The sequence below is a fragment of the Tigriopus californicus genome, chromosome 5 (assembly GCF_007210705.1).
Source record: "Tigriopus californicus strain San Diego chromosome 5, Tcal_SD_v2.1, whole genome shotgun sequence".
Classification (NCBI taxonomy): domain Eukaryota; kingdom Metazoa; phylum Arthropoda; class Copepoda; order Harpacticoida; family Harpacticidae; genus Tigriopus; species Tigriopus californicus.
This window is the reverse complement of record NC_081444.1, coordinates 2367245-2389361: the sequence shown is the minus strand read 5'-3', so window position 1 is coordinate 2389361 and position 22117 is coordinate 2367245. Positions and strand designations below refer to the sequence as shown.

Genomic DNA, 22117 nt, shown 5'->3' with positions numbered 1-22117 from the left:
TATAACCGGAGGCCTTAAGATAGGTCTAAGAAATTAAAGCCCATGTACTAGGTGCTCTCCACCTTTGAGAGCTATCAAGGTATTTTTATCTAGTGCTTGGGTCAGGAGTTCCATGTTTCCGTTCACCACGGGAATTCATTAAGTCAGGACCTTTCACCCCTGGCTGGTGGACGGAACAAAGCGCACGTCCACCATTTAGGCCTTCAGCTGACGAAGTGAGACGTGAAGATTGATCCCCAAAAACAAATCGGTTTGTTTCAGGATTGAAACTGATTTCGGGATGGAAAAGCGATGAAGTTTTCATCCTGAGCAAACTAGGCGTCTATCTTCCATCCTGAAACTAAATTCAATCTCAAATTTCTCCGTAGTGTAAATGGCAACAAAAGTGACAAGAACAAAACAGCGAGAAAAGGTTGAGAGATACTATTGGGATCTTTCCGAATTCCAGTCTGCACACCCACTGTGGTCCTTCCATCCCACAGATCATATATAACGAGGATCGGCATTTGGCCCGACCGGGCCCGACCTCAGGCCAGAGAAATATGCACTTGGCGTCAGCGGATCTGTACACCAAAAAAGACAAGAGCGACTGGCTCATCACTTCTAAAGACCTAGAATAGCGCGCTGCTGACAGAGCGCAGTCAATGACAAGCTCACTCAAAATCCGGCCACCCTGGCCAAAGAAAATGAGAGAGTCACTAGACACCTTGCTAGACACCAAGATGAATTTACCAGCCGATGAAGGCAAGCGATTCATTTTCTTCATGCTATGCCATGTCTAGACAGGTTTAGACATAATATGGTCTGTGGTCCATCATCCTTGGTCTGTCCACTAGGAATGAAGTGCCGAACAAAAGGTGATTTTCCAACGCCAAAATTTTGCCTACGTAAAAGGGGTTGGTGCTCGGTTTATTATAAAGGAGAATTTTAAGGACTTCACTAACTTTTTATTTGATCGCATTTCGCATGTGATGTCTATTCTGTCACTAATGCTATATTCTATCACGGATTAGGGCAGAGCTCGTGGAGACATATCAAAACATACAGTATTAGGTACCAATGCTGACCACTGTTTAATTCTAAGTATTGAAGTCGTTCCCAACAACTTAGGTGGTTCATCCCTGCAATAGATCTTGGAAAAGATCTTGGAACTTTTTTAATTTTATTCCAACCCCCAGCTGTCATTGGTGGCCAAATTGGGAAAGCATTTTCTAGATGCAGTTGGACAATTGATTTGTAGGGTTTTCATTGTATATGCATGTATACAAACTAAAGCATCGTCATGAGAGAACCACACCCTAGTCCCAAAGAGGGACCCATTTTTATATTATGTCCAAGTCATTTTATAGGTCTGCTTGGTTCCTAGAATTTCTAGCAAACATTGGCCTAATAATATTAGCATAGGAAGATATGCATAGGAAGATATTGAAGACTGGAGGGAGAATCCATGTAATAATGGAATGAACAATACGAACAAGATGAGGCCCAGGAAGGTTCCTTGAGGTACTCCAGACACCACGTGTCTAGTACTGTCTACGGAGCCATCAACTCGGACAGCTTGAGTGCACTCGGTAAGGAAACCCCTGATCCAAGAGCACATATTTCCTCTAATAACTATTTTGCTCGAACAATTTAGCAATAGAATATAAACTAATGAAATATGCAAATTACAAAATCTCAATTCCAACAAAAGTGTTCAATGCCAACCAAAAGTTAACTTTTCAAAATAGATGCGCCATGAGTTCAAGTTCCGTTTACTGTTGATTTTTATTCAACTTAATATTGGTTCAGATCCGTAATTTATTTGAAGAAACATTTTTGTGTCTTTTGTTGATCACATGTCTCTCTGCACTCTAATTTTCAACCATGTTCAATCATTCCGAGCAGGAACGCCACTTTGTGTTTTGTTTCATTTGGCATTATGCCTGACAAACAGTGAATATTATTAAAAAGGACAAATCAGCAAGTTGCAATAGCTTCAAGTATTGGATTGGCATGCTAAATACATTGAAACCCAAAGGTCTTGGTAATGTGGACTATATGGTTTCATTAACTCCTTAAACAGCAGTAGAAAAGTAAAATTGTGGGAACTATTCAATTATTACCGCCACGATAAGGGGCTGGATGGATCTATAAAATCGTAGCGAAATCACTTCTTTCAAAAAATCATTGGCAAGGTATTTAGTTCTCATGTAGGGTTTGTGACATGTGAACTTCACTGGCACTTTTTTGCAATTTGCTTGGCCGCCCTGAGGATGAGATTCATCTTCATAAAACAAAATGATTCCATCCCCGGATTGAATCCGGTTTAGGGATGGAAATGTACCGAAGATTCAATCTTGAGGATTGAAGTAGGGCTACTTCCATCCTCAAATCGGATTCAATCCTGGTTTTCCATCCAAGTCTAAATGTACCCTTACTCAGTGTAAATTTAACATCTGACCCGTCATTGAGTTTTCAGATCTGGCTAGACCTTGAATATAGGTTGGTCAGTGGTGTGTACTTGTATTGCATGCACATGCGCATATGCAGCTATCCTGTTCTCTCTTTCTCTATTGCTCTCTCTCTCCATCTCTCTGGCTTTCTCTTTTCTAATCTTGATCTTGAATAGAACGGACGTGAAGATACAACCCTCCGTGTACCGGTATATTGGATTAGGGTTGTGTCCCTAGGGACATACATGGCGCAGTCGGCATGTCGGGCTTGCTGCCCTCTGTTTACGTCTATATATTGGTCCAAGCTTGGGGCTTTTCAGCCCTCCATGTATTGTGGAGGATACCTGTACGTATTGTGGATGATGCCCACCGTTTATCGTGGAGAATGCCCACCGTGAATTGTGGATGATGCTCACCGTGAATTGTGCATGATGCCCACAGTAAATTGTGGATGATGCCCATCCTGTATTGTGAATGATGCCTACCTTGTACCGTGGAGGATACCCACCCTCTCTCGCCCTTTTTATCTTGCAATTACCAACCATGGCTTCCAATTCTTTGGACGTGGATTGTTCCATTCAAAATACTAGTCTTCTTCTCAACTTTTTCTACACCTCGAGTCATCATCACGTTTCATCAATTATTTCATAGGAAGAAATTTGTTACTTTACTGGCTAACTCCACTTGGGTGGTGAGGAAACGAGTTGTTCAGTTTTTCAAGAAACGACGTTTTGCGCATATCTTACTAATTCAGCAAATCCAGCAATTCTATTCCTTCCCCACTACTTATTCAAACTTCTGAGAAAGAGGATACTTCCATCTGCCAGGGGAGATGGTGTGTACTTGTATTGCATGCACATGCGCATATGCAGCTATCCTGTTATCTCTTTCTCTATTGCTCTCTCTCTCTATCTCTCTGCCTTTCTCTCTCCTAATCTTGATCTTGAATAGAACGGACGTGAAGATACAACCCTCCGTGTATATTGGATTAGGGTTGTGTCCTTAGGGACACAACAATCAGGGAAAACCTCTTTGTTCCGAGCGATCTCGAGCTGGTTCTAGGCTCTTGCCCAGCCCAACTCGAAACCATAAGTTCTAATTCAACCCAGCCCAGATCGAACCCGACGCAGCATGTCGCAAAGCATGTGCAGGGGTGTGCTTGGAGATTGGCTCGAAATAGAAACGAGAAAATGGGCTTTGAGATTTTTCTAGTATGCATTTTCGTTGGCTTAGCCATGACCTACTGTACTGAATGGCGACATCTCACGGACCATTTTGGGGGTGATGGCCAAATCAGTGTTCGGACAAAATAAGGATATGATTTCATTGTTTCCTGTCACTAAAATTGACGCCAAGCTCCTGAAAGAATATGTCATGGCTGTTGTCAATATGCTGCAAGATGAGGGATACATTGTGGTGAATATCGCTTCGGATGGCCACCGAATGAATGTCGCCCTTTACCAAGAGCTCTGTGGAAATCAAACAAGCCCATCCTTCCTGAACCCTGCCCACCCTCACCTACCAATTCATTGCCTGCATGACAATGTACATTTGCTGAAGAACGTCCTCAATTCGTTCATCACTCACTGGAAGTTCGACTGTCCCGATTTCCGAGGAATGAAACAGGCTCCAGACTATGACCACTTATGGAAGTTGTACGAGCTTGAACTAGGTAAGCAAGAATAAGACTTTTTTCTTGCATGCAAAAAGATCTGAACTCTTAAAACATATTCAGGTCAAGGAGTCAAGATTGCGTTTAATCTGACCCACAAGACATTGGCACCATCCCAACTCGAGCGCACCAACGTCATGCACGCCGCTCGAATTTTCAGCCCGACAACCTTGGCAGATCTGGAGCATTACGCCAAGCACGGGTATCCGCAATTTCAATACACCGCCAACTTCATTCACCTCATCATGGACTGACGGCACGTCGTGAACTGCAAATCCCGTAATGCAAATGTTATTACGAGAGATAATGCCCGAGGAGCTGTGATCAGTGAAGAGCGTTTTGCTATTCAATACCTACGGGAATTTCACCAATTTTTGATTGACTGGAATGAAGGTACCAGTGATAAAACCTGCAAATTGACCGCTGAGACCATGAAGGCATTAACTTTCTCAACCAAGAGCATTATCAGTCTTGCTCTCCTTCTCCTCAATCTCCCTGGTGTCCAATATGTGCTTTTGGGTCTGATCAACTCGGACCCCATTGAAAAGCATTATGGGCGTTATAGGCAACAGGTGATTGGGACCTCGGAGTCTTGCAAGTTCTTCAAGCAGAAAAAAACCATCCGCCTGAAAGCTTTGTCGAAATTTAGTGGCCTACAAATGACGGAGATCTGCAAAGTGTTCGAAGGGACAAGTAAACAGTAGCAAGAGATAATCAGCAAGACGGCAAAAGATCTACTCGCTCTGCTTTCCAGTGGTATCAATGACAATCTCACACAGGACTCTGACTCACAACCAGTCATCTTCACTTGCTCTGGATACCTATCTTGGTCATTGCGCAAAAGAATTTCATATGAATCGTGCCTGGATTGTTCATGAGTTGCCTCCTCATTTACTGCTTGTAGGATGACATCAGATCCGACCATGTCGTCGGTAAGAAGCTCATGGAGTGTCAGAATTCCAGACAAGTATTTAAGCAAATGGTAGTGATGAGAATGACGGAAGGAACACTGTCTTCACAACTCTTGGATCAGAAGTGTCAGTTGGGACATTCCTTTGAGCAGTATATTCCGAGGATTGCTTTTCAATTTTATACGATTGTTATGTCCTCCTAACCTCGTGCTTGCTCCCATTTATACATTTATACTCTCCATAGTGCATCCAATTCCACATTTATATATCCTGTGCGTTAGCTCAATAAAATCAGTCATCCACCGGCTCACGACCACATAACAACGATGTTCTCAAAAAAACCTTGCCAATGAGATCAACTCGGCCATTCATCTGGCAAGAAAACGCGTGACACAAGATAAAAAGTGCAATGAAGCAAAGAAAGTGAAGAAACTAAGCTCAAAGTGAAGCTCACAGAACTATTTTTTGAAAGCGTTTAAAACAATGTTGTTTTATTTTTGTGTTCAAAATACTTAATGCAGTACCCAAAACCACATTAATGTCTAGTCAATGCTACTGATGTTTCATTTGCCTCAAATATCAAAACATTCAACTCTTCCGGATTTTTGTCACCCTAATTTTCCTCTACGGCCTACACCTTTGGCTTCTCAACTCTGCCCAATCCACCCTCAAATCCGCCGATGCCACCTACACCAAGTTCCTCAAGCGATACCTCTGCGTGCTCCAATATGCCAACAATGCATGGACACATTTTCTGTGTGATATGGAGCCCCTCACCATCAGGCTGGAAAGGTTAGTGTTCAACAGTGTTGGGAACCTCACCTTTCCGGAGGTGATGTCCAGACATAAGTTGTCCTTCCCGGTCAAGGACTTGCTAACACCTTATTGTCCTTGGCCTGACATCCCTTTGGAGTATTGACGGTCACGTGCCTTTGTCCGTCGCCCAGCCAAATGCCATCAGCGACGGGAGTCGACAAAGGATCTGTTCAATCTGGCCCATCCACTCTACTGCAATAACCAAGATTTTCATCACTTACCTCTACCTACCTGTCTTTGTACTATCTGTAACTCACCTCTTCCCTTATTTCATGTGCCCTGAACCAGTTCAATTCTATCTCTGCTGTGATATCACTAGTCGAATGTTTTATCGTTTTAAACATTTTAGTTTCTTCTTTGATTTCTTTATCCATATTTGTGTAAATTGTTTACATACACAATTCTATCATTTTACAAGTTGACATGACAGAGAGTCGCAATAAAAGATTTATTTAATTCAATCCCGTCTTTTGTTGACAGCAGTCGCACGATTTGACGCTTCTGATGTTCACAGAACGGCCTGTCTGAGTGTGTTGTGTAGGTGGTCGCGTGGCTGCTTAAGGTAAGACACATCTGTTCTTTAGCTTTCTCTTCCTCCTATCACTTATAGTTTAGTCTTGTATCTTTTATTTTATGTTCATGTCGTATTTCACTTTTTTCCTCTGTCAATATTTTTATCCCATTTCTAGGTTATTTCATGTATTTTTGATAAAAGGAGTATTTCATTATTTGATTGTTATGTCTGTTCATTTCCGGTACGTACATGTAAATGGAGTTGATTTTTCTTGTTGTATTCTATCTGTTTGTTTCGCATTTTCAATACAAAAAGAGGTTCTAAAACCTTCTTTTGTTCTACTCCTTTCCATTGACTCTTGCTTGTTCCTGTAGTCGAGTTGCTGTTTATTGGTTGATGCTAGCCATGGAGTAGGTCATCATCATTCTCTTCTCCTCTCCCCAACCTAGCGCTACCACCTATTTTTCTTCTCTCTGTCCGTCCCTGGGGAGTGCTTTCCTCCTTGGTCTCTGCCCAGCACGTGTGTGCTGTATACCTGCTGTACAGCTGGTCTTATTTGCACGCTCGGGTTTTTGTCAAGTCGCTCAACAGACTTTTCCCACCCCTTTCCTCTCCCCTTCCCTCCCATCGTTTCCCTCCCTCTCCTCCAACCTCATCCTCAATTCCTCCAACCTCTCTTCTGCCCAAAACTTAGTAGCCCTAATCCCCTCTCTGGTCGTCATGAGCCCCACGCATCTTTTAGATCGTATGCTCAGGTGGTGCCCAGAGTTACTTCTCTTTTACCCACTCCTCAAAGGTTTTCTCATCCTCTGCCTAAGATGAATTTTGTCCAAAAGCAGGATTTTTTAAGGTTAGAAAGCCTAGTCAAAGATTTGATAGAACTAGTCCATCAAAGGACAATGAGCCCGTAAAAGGGCTTTCTCCGAATGTGTAATGTATTATTTCCAAAAAAAAGACAGTACAAAGATCAAGGTTCTTGAGGAACTAGCTTTAGATAGGCAGGTCTCGTTCATTCAATCTGGTTTCGACCAGGGGTCTTAGATGAAGAGCTTGCCATGGGTGGTTTCAATTTAGTTTGATGCGATAGAGTACGCCCTGACAATCCCATTTTTCCGCATGGGGGCGTATGTCTATATGTTAGAAATGACCTGCATATTAGTCATGTAAAAATGTCGAATGGAGTAGTAGAGGTCTTAGTTTGTTGTCTCCAAGGTCTTGATCTTTCCATTGTGACAATATATAGGCCCCCCTCTTGTTCAGTAAGCTCGTTCTTGTAAGCTCTCAAATTCATGGGAAAGCCACCTTTTCGCTAAGATTGACTCAGAGAGAAGGAGAGGTTGGGAGGAGGTGATTGCAGGGAAACCCGCGGGGAAGAACAGATTCAAAACCAGTATTAAGAACTGGCTCAAATTATGTACTTTGGCTCAAATTGATGCAAACATATGAGCAAATTGGGGCTCGTCCTTATTCATGACATCTTCAGCGAGGTTGGATGTCGGGAGAAAAAACACCCATCTCCCCACCTCATTTCACGAACCGATGGGGCTTCCTGTCACTTTCTCATGAACATAAGGGAACAAGAAGCCGGGGAAGCTTCAGCATTAGTTAAGCATTTTATTCATTCGTCCTCTTTTCTAGTTTCACTAGTTGTACCGTTGTTATTTTGGCAAATTTACAGGACCAAATCATAACCCAGAATTCACATCCCTACTGACGCTGGGACAGTAGAACGACTGAAATGGTTGAAAACTGAGCTGATAGCCGGATATCAGATGACATTAAAAGCATTATGCACAGGAACGTTACTTCGCGATCAGTTATCAGGAGTAGACAAAGTAACTCATCTCGAATACCTCGATGAGTCAAGGTAATTGAAAAGGCATTTCATGAAGAATGAATAAAATGAGTTGGACAAGGCAGTTTGCTCAAAGGTATTCATTGTAGGGGACTTCAATTTTCCGGGTTGCGTTGTAGAGTGGGAGGCTAGTCCCTATGGATATATTCCCATTTCGAAATCGACATCTCAGTCGTTCGAAAAGCTGGAGGAGTTTGCGATCTTGCGCAATTTCTCCCAGCATGTTGGTGTAGGCACTAGAGAGAATAACGTTCTCGACTTGTTTTTTTTTCAAATGTCCCTGATCTGATCCATTACATCCATGTGACGCCTAGTAATCCGTCAGATCATCGTGTTCTTGAGATAGGGTCGGCCATTACTCAAAAGCCGGCGTGCTCTAGAGTAAGACCAAAAAGGTCGGTCTGGCTAAGTTCAAGTTCAAAGATTAACATTGGCCATTGATTATAGATAGGTGATAAGTCATGATCTAGCCATCCATTCCAATAGTTGATTTCTCTGCTCTCGCTCCCTCTAGTAACTCTCTTCTGTTCTACACACTTCTTCTTTACCTTCTGCCTATCCACTACTCTCCCATTATTAAAAATAAACTGCTTGTTGGTTGCAAATACCTAACATGGCGCGGTGAGTATGTGGAATTGACTACGTTCTTCACGTTGTAACGTTCTTCTTCAACGAGCTTCTTTAATCTCCTTGAACATCCACTAGGATTCTTGGGCCCCATCAAACTCCTCGAAACCCAAAAATCTTGTATCTTCTTTGACGAGCTTCTTTAATCTCCTTGAACATTCACTAGGATTCTTGTGCCCCATTGAACTTCTCGAAACCCAAGAATCTTGTATTCCATTCAACTTTCAAACCATGGAAGCGGCCAAAGAATTTTGTCGGCCAGGAAGGGCATTTTCTCCCGTCATCTCAATTCCTGTGATACTTTCTTCACCAATGTGGATTTATTGGACACGTCCGGATTGGATACATCTATGGTGGACTGAACCAACTCGCCATTCACCAAAGTGGAGACGTCTTTGGCAAGTTTGGAAGATGTCTTCGAATCTTCTTGCAAAATCTTGGACGCCAAGTCGATCTCAAAGGAGAATTTCATGCTCACCCATTTACCTGATAACGTGAACAAGCTCCGTGAGATATAAAATTTATCTCCGTGAGATAAAATTTCAACGCGTATTTGAACACAGGTCAGAGTCATTTTGCAGCAGTCCAGTCCATCATCAATAAGTCCAGGTGTTACTTCACCAAGGATCAATGTCGCCCTGAAGCAGGAAAGGTTGTTGACATCGAGCACTCTTGCTGAATTTTGATCATGGAAAACGGATTTCCTGTTGTTTTATTTGTCCAACTATATGGAACAATTACACATCTCCGAACAACAAGGGTATCTTTGCTTGTGTCTGGAGCTCAAACTCCAGCAGATTCCTATGACAAAAAGTCATGACGATACCCTGCTTCTTGGCGATGATGGATGCATTTCCAAGTTATACAAAATTTTCATCCAACACATTCCGTTACTTACCACATGGTATAGCTTTTTCCGACGCAATCAACGGTGAAAAGTTCAGGGATTGGTATCTTCGTCTGCAACTCAAGGGACAGGAGGCCGAATTATCCAGAATTGGTGAGGAGGAATTGTATGTCCTTTGCCTTGTCATGGGCACATCAGATTGGCGGCTAGTGGAGGAATTCCTTCGCCAACCCGATCCTTCACGCAATATCCTCCTTTGCACAGCAATGGCGTAGGAGTCCGCCCACGTAGTTGAAACCACACTTTCTCTGAGTGATCCTGCAACCACAATCGTGGCGGTCTCTTCCTACAAGAAGGCCAAGTCAGGCCACAAAGGCAAAGCCAAGCCAACGGATTGGGATTGGAAATGCTGGGCTGTGGTGGTTCGTCACACCCATGTGGTTTGTCTCATGAATATTGTCCGGCACGAGACAGGACATGTCACAAATGTGACAAGATTGGCCATTTTTCTTCAGTTTTCACACGTGGACGGACGTGGCGTGGCTGATCCAAATCCCGCGATACTTCATCCAGTAATTCAAGGACCATCAATCCCGCGATAATCCATGTAAATATGGCCAAGGCCCGTCTGATTCCAACTGCCTCAGTTGATATTCAACCGCGTTCTGGAACTCTATTCCACATGGTCGTCTTTTCCAGATACTGGTGCCACCGAAACTTTGATCTTGGCGGATCTGGTGAAAACCTACGGAATCCAGATAGATGGGTCTCAATCTTCGTTCTATCCGAGCACCCAATAATTCAAAAATGGAATGTTTTGATGCTGTTGAGCTCGAAATCACTCATCTAGGGAAATATACAACTGTTCTTTGAGCATACGTCACACTCAATATCAAGGACCAGAGTCTTCTTTCTTGGCACTCTATGATTTCTCTTGGGATGTTAGCTTCAACATGTCCAATCAATCCCAAAAATGGACATCCGTTTAGTCATGCTTAAACCAACCAAGGAGAAGATCAAAACCAGTATTATTGCTCTCATGGACAAGTTTCCGTCCGTTTTTGATGCTTCTGCAGTCCTGAGGATGATGTTCCTATCAAGCCAACGCATGTCACCGTGGCTAAAAACCTCACATTTGCCTGCATTGAAAAAACGGAAGAAGAATTAAAATTCATGGAGAAATCCGGTATCATTGAGATTGTTACCGAGCCTTTGGATTGGTCCAGCCCTAGTTTGGTAGTCCCAAAACCCAACGAATCTGTTCCTCTCGTTGTGGACTTCACGGCCTTGAACAAATACGTGAAGTTACCAATCCACCCGTTTTCCTCCACCAAGGACATCTCGACACCAATTCCAGCCTCTTCAAAATGGTTTGTTGTTTTGGATGCGGTGAAGGGATACTGGCAGGTGGAGCTAGATCTTGCATCCAGACATCTGACGACTTTCTTGACTCCAGTTTTGGCGCTACCGCTACTGCCTGGCCCCCATGGGGTCTCAAGGCTTCAGCCGATGAATTCTCCGCTCAAGGAGATCAAGCCTTTTCTGGTCTGGCTGAAGTCCGTAAGATCATGGATTCTCATCTGTGCTGCATCTTACAAGGATTTAGAGCAGGAAACTGAGGCTGTGTGTCAGAGATGCGAGGAAAACAACATCACTCTTTCCAAGACCAAGGCTCAATTTTGTTCATCCATGAAGTTTGCCGGATATGTGATTGGTCCCGACGGTGTGCTCCCGGACCCAGCCAAGGTGGCAACTATTTCCAAATTCCAGGCTCCCGCCAATCTCACAGATTTGCGATCTTTCTTGGGCTTGACGAATCAGTTGGGTCGGTTTGTATCCAATCTGGCCCATACATCCCAACCTCTCAGGAGCCTGTTGAAGAAGGAAATGATATTTCAATGGTTGCCGGATCATCAAGTATCATTTGATGCGGTAAAATCAATACTCAACAATCCTAAAGGTCCAGTCTTAGGTCATTTCGATCCTTTGTTGCCCACCTTCCTTCTCACCGACGCTTCTTGCTTGAAAGGACTAGGATATGCCCTTCTACAAACGCATGCCAACGGTCAATCCAAATTAATTCAATGTGGATCAAGTTACCAGTCCGATCCTGAAACACGGTATGTCATTTGTGAGATTGAAGCCCTGGCTGTTCAGTGGGATGTGCAAAAGTGTCGATTTATCTTCTGGGCATGCACTTCACAATGATATCCGATCATAGGCCCCTTCTCGGAATTTTCCAGAGTTCCAACCTGGCCTCCATGGATAATCCTCGTCTTCAACGGATGCTCATCAAGCTGTAAGGATATATCTTTGATATCCAGTGTACGCCAGGCAAGAGCCATCACAGTGCCGATTCGTTATCCTGATATCCGCTCTTTGATGAGCCCCAATCTCTTGAAGACGACGTCAAATGGGTGATCATTAACCTCACCACCATCCAAGCTAACGCCCATCCCGATTTAGCATTGGACTCGATTTCAAAAAGTGCCACAGAGGATATTAATTATCAAGTAGTGGTGTCTACTCTTCTATCTCGCCAATCTCCCAAATCCTTGCCCCAATCTCACTTGTCCAAATAATATTCAAAGCAGTGGGATGATTTGTCGTTTGACGAAACCACGGGTCTGCTTGTTCTCCAAGGACACCGCATTGTTCTGCCCCCAGCCTCTTGCCCATCCATTTTACGTGGTCTCCATGCCTTCCATCAAGGCATTTGCCGCACTCGTGCCTGGGCTCACCACCTCTAATTTTGGCTGGACATGAATAATGACTTTTATCAGGTTGTGAGTTCATGCTCAGCTTGCCAAGAATATCGTCCTAGTCAACCAGTGAAACCCCTGAGCCAATCCTTGGCCTCCCGACCCTTTGAGGCCATTTCAGTGGACATCTTTGAGAGCGCTGGGGCCCATTAGCTCATCATCTTAATACTGGTTTTGAATCTGTTCTTCCCCGCGGGTTTCCCTGCAATCACCTCCTCCCAACCTCTCCTTCTCTCTGAGTCAATCTTAGCGAAAAGGTGGCTTTCCCATGAATTTGAGAGCTTACAAGAACGAGCTTACTGAACAAGAGGGGGGGCCTATATATTGTCACAATGGAAAGATCAAGACCTTGGAGACAACAAACTAAGACCTCTACTACTCCATTCGACATTTTTACATGACTAATATGCAGGTCATTTCTAACATATAGACATACGCCCCCATGCGGAAAAATGGGATTGTCAGGGTGTACTCTATCGCATCGAACTAAACTCTAGTAACTCTCTTCTGTTCTACACACTTCTTCTTTACCTTCTGCCTATCCACTACTCTCCCATTATTAAAAATAAACTGCTTGTTGGTTGCAAATACCTAACATGGCGCGGTGAGTATGTGGAATTGACTACGTTCTTCACGTTGTAACGTTCTTCTTCAACGAGCTTCTTTAATCTCCTTGAACATCCACTAGGATTCTTGGGCCCCATCAAACTCCTCGAAACCCAAAAATCTTGTATCTTCTTTGACGAGCTTCTTTAATCTCCTTGAACATTCACTAGGATTCTTGTGCCCCATTGAACTTCTCGAAACCCAAGAATCTTGTATTCCATTCAACTTTCAAACCATGGAAGCGGCCAAAGAATTTTGTCGGCCAGGAAGGGCATTTTCTCCCGTCATCTCAATTCCTGTGATACTTTCTTCACCAATGTGGATTTATTGGACACGTCCGGATTGGATACATCTATGGTGGACTGAACCAACTCGCCATTCACCAAAGTGGAGACGTCTTTGGCAAGCTTGGAAGATGTCTTCGAATCTTCTTGCAAAATCTTGGACGTCAAGTCGATCTCAAAGGAGAATTTCATGCTCACCCATTTACCTGATAACGTGAACAAGCTCCGTGAGATATAAAATTTATCTCCGTGAGATAAAATTTCAACGCGTATTTGAACACAGGTCAGAGTCATTTTGCAGCAGTCCAGTCCATCATCAATAAGTCCAGGTGTTACTTCACCAAGGATCAATGTCGCCCTGAAGCAGGAAAGGTTGTTGACATCGAGCACTCTTGCTGAATTTCGATCATGGAAAACGGATTTCCTGTTGTTCTATTTGTCCAACTATATGGAACAATTACACATCTCCGAACAACAAGGGTATCTTTGCTTGTGTCTGGAGCTCAAACTCCAGCAGATTCCTATGACAAAAAGTCATGACGATACCCTGCTTCTTGGCGATGATGGATGCATTTCCAAGTTATACAAAATTTTCATTCAACACATTCCGTTACTTACCACATGGTATAGCTTTTTCCGACGCAATCAACGGTGAAAAGTTCAGGGATTGGTATCTTCGTCTGCAACTCAAGGGACAGGAGGCCGAATTATCCAGAATTGGTGAGGAGGAATTGTATGTCCTTTGCCTTGTCATGGGCACATCAGATTGGCGGCTACTGGAGGAATTCCTTCGCCAACCCGATCCTTCACGCAATATCCTCCTTTGCACAGCAATGGCGTAGGAGTCCGCCCACGTAGTTGAAACCACACTTTCTCTGAGTGATCCTGCAACCACAATCGTGGCGGTCTCTTCCTACAAGAAGGCCAAGTCAGGCCACAAAGGCAAAGCCAAGCCAACGGATTGGGATTGGAAATGCTGGGCTGTGGTGGTTCGTCACACCCATGTGGTTTGTCTCATGAATATTGTCCGGCACGAGACAGGACATGTCACAAATGTGACAAGATTGGCCATTTTTCTTCAGTTTTCACACGTGGACGGACGTGGCGTGGCTGATCCAAATCCCGCGATACTTCATCCAGTAATTCAAGGACCATCAATCCCGCGATAATCCATGTAAATATGGCCAAGGCCTGTCTGATTCCAACTGCCTCAGTTGATATTCAACCGCCTGAATATCCTCATCTTGTTCATTTACTACGTAAGCCTCAATGAATTAGAACGTGACTTAGTCGATGCAATTTGTCTTGACTCCAGTGATGCTGGAACATCAGGAAGTGTCTAATTCGTCATTATTTCTAATTCGTAATTAAAATCTTAGGTTGGCAAACATGTCAAATCCTTCGTTCGAAGTGGTAGACTAGATTGTGTCTTTGTTTGTTTGAGCCAACGGTAAGGTTAACGTCCAATTTAGGTAATTTTGGGTCAATTCTTGACCAATCTACCCACTGCCAGGAGGTAGGCTATAAAAATGAAGAGACTGCATATTAATTCGATTTCATTTCCAAACTCTTTATGCAGCACCTTTAGCGGATTTTCTCAATAATCTTAATCCACGTATGGTCAATGATAACTGATTTGGGTAAAGGTATAGAAAAGACACATGGGCTCTATTGTGGCATCACTATCATTTTGAGATATGATAAAGCCATGAGGAAGACTCGTATTTAACTTTTCAAAATTTCCCCTTAAATGAACTACAACCGATATCATGCTCAATCATTTCCAAAACTGAAAATGATGCTCTAGCATACCCACAAATACGAAATCCTATAAATTTACTTGCTGAATACCTCAGGCAACTTTCGTTCTAGGCAAACCGTGTCCCACTACTCTTCCATTATAAAGAATAAACGGCTTGTTAGTACTGATGGGAGAAGGGCAAGTAGCAAGTCATCACAGACACCCAAGTACTACTTGTTTACAAGCAAAGCTTGGCCAAGTACTAGAACTTGGGCAAGCTTAACACAAGAAGGGATACGCTGCTAACGTAGCGAACCCAGACGATTAGCTCTGGAAAACGGCAAAATGAGGATTTTTTGCTCGTAGCTAAAGTCAGAGTGCCAGAAACAAACCAGTCATTGAACCAAAGCCATGTTGCCGCGTCACTGTTGGTGCACATTATTGCTTTTCTTGTATAACTTGATTTAATTTGCTCTGGTATAAAATTTCTTGCGTAAGTTTGGGCACACCATTTTCCCCTCAAGTGTCTGTGTACAAACCCAAGTTGGGGCAAGTTCCTACTTGGGCAAGTTAAGCACCGGACTACTTGCCCTGGCCAAGTTGTATCAGAAATTAGTGTCCTAAACCTTGCAGATTCCTAAATATCTTGGGTGAAGAAAAATGCAAACATTTTTATATTTGCTTTTTTGAGTTTCAAGAATTAAGATTTGAGTTGCATTTTTAGGAAAAGCTCGCGCTTTTCAGAGCATGCCAGAAAGATGAGCAGAAATATTGTAAGAATTAGAAAACAACTACCTTTTTGCAACAAGCCTAGAAGATTGGTACGATGCAGTATTTAAAGGAGGTTGCAGAAGGAATCTTTTGAAATACATATTCAAAAGTATCCATGACCTTTTTCCTTATCCAGGTTTTATAGTCAATGGCAATGAATGTAAAGGTTTACAATTTTGAACCCTCCAAAATATCCAAGCTAGTCAAAAGAAGAAAGACCTTGCTTCACTTACGGGGCCCTTCAAGGTTTTTTTTGATTGATCAAAACGTCGAAAAGTTCTAAATTAACTTAAAATTTGAAAAAAAAATATGGTCAAAGCTTTACTCATCACAATGTAACAAGATACTCTGTGAACTCAAACCAATGTTCTTAAACAACTTCAATCATATCTTTTCTAAGAGCGAATGCGACAAATGACTGAAGCAGTTTTTATTGCAATCCGGATTAGGATGAATGTTTATTGCAATTGTCAGTTTCAGTCTAGACTTTAAAACTTGAACAGAGCAAGCATCTTTTTACAGGAAGGTCGGTCCACTCCAAAAAGACCTGTTTGATATGATTCCGATGATTATTACAACCTTGACATCGCCCCGCGTGTTCGAGCAATTCTTCATTTGCCATAATACTCCCTGATTTTTGGATGATCTTTGACTGAGTGGAAGAGATCTGATAGATGAGGGTAGGAATTCAAAATGGTGGCCCGATCTACCTTGTTTTGTAACACTGCAAAAGGTCCTGAGTCTTCCAAGAGCATGTTCAAAAAGTTGAACATAGCGATGTCTCCATAGCTCAACTATAAGTAAAGGTAAGCAAGTCAATTTTAAACTCATTTCATCGATTAATGTAATTTTGGGAAATAACTGTTTTAGATACTGCCAATATAAAGTATACCCAACCTTGTTGCCCGTGAAATGGGTGCCACCCATATCCATAAGAAAATCCTCTGCATATTTCAGAAAAGTTGGGATCTTTTTCTTGTAAATTTCTTTGGCAACGTCTAATCGCATTTCTGGAGTACTGGCACTAAATATGCGCATAACAACTGAAATCAAAATTGGAAGTGTAACCTTATGAAGGCAATCAAACACGTGCTTTTTGGCTTACTTGTAAATTGGTCTGATATGTGGTCTACTATCATATCAGCAAATGCTTGTTCCTCGTCGGTATCACCGGCCAAGCCTGTCTTTTTGGCCACATACCGGGCAATTGCTATTGATTGGGCCACTTTGATATCACCATATTCCAGAATGGGCAATTGTCCAAATGGCGTGGCTAAATACCGATATTTATAATCATTGATCATTTTTTACAAAAAATAATATGGTTTATAAAATAGGTTTTATGAAGCATGTTCCCTGGAAAAAAAATCATGGAAACCCTTACAGAATAAATTTGTCGTGTGCAACTCACATTTTGGGTGGTTACGTTGTTCCCCCAAAAAGTATGTTGGGAACAAGTGTCACTTATGTATGATAACAACTGTTTTTTACGATGCTAAATATTTTTCTTAACAAAGGATCCATTGCATCCAAAGGTGGGTATGAAAAAACTAAAAGGTAACGCCTATTACATCTTTGTAGTAAGCAGGGCTGGGGGAAGATTTTTTTTTGAGAGCCAAATAATCACGAACACTGTTTTTGAAAGCAAAAAATATTATTTTTGCAAGGAAAAAAAATCTTGAATGCCGAGATATGAGCCCTGTTTGAAAGCTAAAAAGACAGCATGAAACTAAATTTCAATTGTATTGGGGCAGTGTGGCATTTAAGGTAAGTGCAAAAGGTATCTTTTACAGTACTTCTTCAAAAGCATCCGTGAGCTTTTTCCCGGGGCATCCGTAACGAAATTACAGTAATTCGTTCCTTTTTTTCAAAAGAGGAACTTAAATTTTTCGTTCATCTAGTGACAACTGAGGAAACTTAAGGCTCAACAGAAATTGCCATATTTGCTATCCAATTCCGTTGGACTGAAGACCTGAATTTTCAGTGCAATTGTCAAGCAGACAAAATCCTTCTTTGGCTGGAGTAGGATGCATCAAATTTCAAGAGCCTCCACATTTCCACGACTTAAAACATAGGCTTCTAACAGTGAAACTTTACCGGCTTGACAATGTCTAATACTGTTTTTCTATCAAGGCTTTTGCACCATTGCTTCAAACCTTCAACAATTATTGAAGGTTTAACAAACGCCATTTAGGGTCAATTGTAGTGACCGTAGAGGCTTAACGTAGGTTTTGAGAGTACGTTCAAGCCCTCGAGAATCCAGGCTAGTTAAAACAATGAAGTCCAACTCTCTTCTCTCTCGGGCTCCTTCATTGTTCAATTTGCTGCCTTCAAATATTTGTAGGGCGCATGTAGGCGTTGATCCAGTAGCAGGATTTAAGTCGGACTTGGACAAGTTTTTGGCTAAAATTCCCGGTCAACCTTATATTCAAGGGTTAGTCAGGTCAGCCAACTCTAATTCGTTGGTCGATAAAATAATATATGTGAAGAAAAGTTAAATAAAATGAATATATTTCTTGTCTTGAATTGCTAGGATTCCAATCCCAGCAGCGGTAAGAAGTCCGCAAAAAAATGCTCATTATTGAAAAATGCTGACGCTGTCTTCAAATGTTACGCCTTAGGACTACTTGAAGCAAAAAACACAATTTCTTTAGAGAAGAATAGTCTTGATGGGGCAAAACCCATAAAATATTGATCATCAAAATGTTACTAAAAGTAATGAGTAACGCCATTACATTTTTTTTCAACTAGCGGTTGTGTAACGAATTACTATCTCTGACCAAAGTAAATGTAACTGTAATTCGTTCCTTTTATTGAGGAACGACTCATGCCTTGCTTTTTCCTCAACCAGGTTTTAGACTCAATTGTAGAGAATGTAAAGGTTTATACTTTTGGGACCTCCAAAATATCCAGGCTAGTCAAAACAATGGAGTACTTGCTTATCTTACAGGTCCTTCAATGTTCAAAGTTCTAAAGCGACGTAATCTTGAATGGTTGTGTTGTTAAGTTCTTTGTTGTTTGCAAGATAGGCACACCAATTGGGAAAAAAGTCATTTTCAAGAAAAAAGAAATAAAATCAATGGGAAGAACTCTAATTTTGAGCCAAAATGATGAAAAATGTAAAAACATGCAAAACGCACTAAATTCTGAAATATTGCAAAAAGATTGAGAACAGTCGAAAAATAATGCATTTGCATTTTTTTGGACAGCCCTGATCATATCTAGAGAGCGAATTTGAATTTGATTGAATCATAGAGGGTTCTAATGAGTAATTTGTTTACCTCAACAGAAAAGAAAACATACCACAGGAGTATTATGTTATTCTTAACGCCTCGAAAAGCAATAGGCAATTGAAAAGAACTTTCAATTACTCCCAACCGAAGCTTGGAAAACTAAAACACTTGAGAAAAAAAATGTTCTTCTTAATCTGTTCCCAAATAGCTTGTCTTTCATGAAAACAAAGCGAAAGGATTGACATCAACTAGACAGAGAAGCATGAAAAGGTGACTGATATCTACACAAACCAGATGATGATGCAAGCCATTACAACCAATGGTTGATGATAATGGTGATTTAGACACAACACACCTCTAGTTCACTTCAGTTCCTATTGAGGTAGAAAAACTCTCCGTGATTGGCCGGCCGTTCCCTCAAGTTGCTTTTGGTTACTTGATCATTGAAGGTTGTTGGTGGACTCCTAATCTGTGCTCACTCCTTGCAGCCACTCATGTCAAGTTCAGAGGACTTGGGCAAGGCCTCCTCCTGTTTAACTGTCTTCCTCAAATTCATAAATGGCTGCCTCGAGTATCATTACAAGGGTCCACATGCATTCTTTAACGTTCTCTTGAACAAAATCTACTTGGGGAAAGACCAGTGCATCACGGAATATATATTCCTAATTGTGGATGGTCTGAATTGTCGAAAGAGGAAAACCGGTTAAAAAACCTTTTCGAATTTCTGCTCAACGTGCAAATCTAATTCAAATCTGCCCCCAACTGGCAACCCTAATGAAACCCAATATCGACACCAATATCATTTCTGATTGGAATCAATAAACGATGCACTTCTAACATGGTTAGGATTGATTTTGAAGTACGCCATATTATTTTACATTCTTACTCTGTTTGATTTCTGACCAATCCCCTCGGGCTCGATAATCTTGGAAATCCACTTCTCCCACTACGAGAATAAGACGAATCAGTTCAGCTCGACCTTTCACGTCAAAATAGATCAACTTCACCTTGGGATGCTCACGACTGAGGTAAAAGTCTTCAGTCGGGGGCTTTTTTGACGATAGCCGTAAAGCTGTAAAGCAGATCAAACTTTTAGAAAGGTCAATACTGTGATCTTCATGCCATCTCTTGTTGTGTTAATTGCATTTCTTGCGAGTCAAAAGAGGAATATTGTGTGCTACAGTAACTCAATACAGTGTTATTAAAGCATATTTACACGACTTATTAACTATCGATACGAGCCAACCTAACATATTTTGATCTACAAACTCGGTATATGAGCATTTTCTTCTACGATTTGAACCAAATTTAGTACACAGAGAAGCGACAGCTTTTCTGGAATTTCCAAATATTATTTGCCGCATTAAATTTCTACACTTGAAAAAACTTTTGTGTAGGATGAGTTAAACCATTATACTGCTCTGCTGCTTTGCAAGTGAGTAAGAGCATATCTTTTCATGCATTTACACATTTACACGGATTAGGCTATTGCGTGATCAGTTCTTTGACAAAGTTGTACATTTGCAGTGAGTTAGTACGCTTGCACTTTTCAACATATTAGACAATTGAAGCAAAATATTTTACTGGATAGATCGAAAGAAAAGATCGACGCAAGGTTTGAGATATAATCTACTCAACCACGTTTGATTATTTGGTTCGAGAGGGGTTTACGCTCGAAGGAGGCTCTAATGGGGAGCAAAAGTTTTTCTCCGTTATAAAACTTAGGAGTCATATTCCGGGTATGTATTTGTGTAGAAACATTACACATCCAACATGGATGGAGGTACAATAAACTTGCATAATCAACGTATAGTAGCATAAGGAATCATTGATAATTTAAAGATATCTTAGGCAACATTTGAACTCTTTCAAAGTGCACTGTCAGTTCCAAGTAATATATCTGTTTCGCAGGAGGGAGTTGGAATTAAAATTATTTCAAATTCCTCCCTTGTACAATGAGAAGTTGCCTCTTACCATTGATCCCGTTTCCCATGGCGCCAGATTCCAGTGTGGAAAGTGGATCTGATGTTCAATAGCAATCAAAATCGAAAATACGTTGGGATCCAGGTCTAGAATTGGAACTCTTGTGTATGACCAAAGCTCCAAATCAGGGTTGCCGGTCTTGACTTCCTTCCCATACCTGTCACACACTCCAATCACTCTTCACGTACGCAAATGCCATTGGCTTTCCTAATAATTCGAATAACGACCTTGAGCGATTGCATCAAACTTGGGATCACAAAGACCCAAACTGGAATGAACCGAACAAGCTCAATGGACTTTCCTTGGATTTATATTGCGAAAGTAATTGATTCAAACATAAGGTTGATTGACTAGTAGCATGATTGTTGCCTTGGGAATGTGTACGACAGCCCTGGACAATAGGAACACTCTCCCTTGGTTAAAGTGTTCATTAAAGTTAAATGGACTTTCCTTTCGAGCTTGATAATGACTTTTGATAAACTACCTGCCCTGATTTGTCCCGGCCAGTAATTCAACCACTCCTCAACCATTGCTCCATCCACTTAACATTGTTGAATCAGAAAATCCTGTACATTTTTTTTGACTTTGCAGTGTTAGACTATATTGAATTAGTACATTATTGACAGTTGTGACACAAAGGTCTTTTTCTTGGATGGGGATCTGGGTAAAATTATTGGCTTAAATCACGAAAATAACCAAATTTCTAAGTTTCTTCAGATTTTAACCAAATTGTTTGATTTAATAGGGTCTAGGTTTAAAATTGAGTTTTGTCTCTTTTGACTTTAATGAGTCGCATTCATACTCTCGGCCTCTTGCTTCTCTTTTCGTTGTACACGGTGGTTATATTTTCTGGTTAAGTGTTTGCTCAAATGCCAAGACATCTAGATATGTTTTTCTTTGTCAAAGAGACAAAAGGAACAACTTTCATTTTACTAAAGTGCCAAAAGCTACTCTATCCTATCGTGTTCCTAAAATATTTGAACGATACCTGTGACAGTTTAATTTTCCAAATTGTCACTTTTTGCAATAATTAATTTCTACGTACTAGCGATGTTTTTAT

The 22117-nt window shown here is 41.5% G+C and overlaps 1 protein-coding gene and 1 long non-coding RNA gene across 2 annotated transcripts; both read right to left on the bottom strand.

Annotated features, from left to right (window-relative positions):
• Nucleotides 1–10268: 10268 nt before the first annotated feature.
• Nucleotides 10269–14724, bottom strand: LOC131881071 (uncharacterized). Its single transcript, XR_009373325.1, has 4 exons — nt 13948–14724; nt 11623–11787; nt 10883–11549; nt 10269–10816 (listed from the first exon to the last, which is right to left on the bottom strand). It is a non-coding gene; the product is annotated as an uncharacterized LOC131881071 (long non-coding RNA).
• A 1550-nt stretch (nt 14725–16274) lies between these two features.
• Nucleotides 16275–21353, bottom strand: LOC131880499 (hematopoietic prostaglandin D synthase-like). The gene is made up of 5 exons (XM_059227157.1): nt 21049–21353; nt 19961–20146; nt 16947–17114; nt 16739–16884; nt 16275–16635 (listed from the first exon to the last, which is right to left on the bottom strand). The coding sequence occupies exons 1-5, from the start codon at nt 21065–21067 to the stop codon at nt 16453–16455; spliced, it is 702 nt and encodes a 233-aa protein (XP_059083140.1). The 5' UTR covers nt 21068–21353; the 3' UTR covers nt 16275–16452.
• Nucleotides 21354–22117: the final 764 nt, after the last annotated feature.

What these genes read in the sequence shown, in the direction of transcription:
- LOC131880499 (XM_059227157.1), bottom strand. An exon ending in TTGGTCAGAAATCAAACAGA is followed by an intron (nt 17,115 to 19,960) that starts GTAAGAATGTAA and finishes ATCGGTATTTAG; the next exon opens with CCACGCCATTTGGACAATTG. An exon ending in CCCATTTCACGGGCAACAAG is followed by an intron (nt 16,636 to 16,738) that starts GTTGGGTATACT and finishes CTTTACTTATAG; the next exon opens with TTGAGCTATGGAGACATCGC.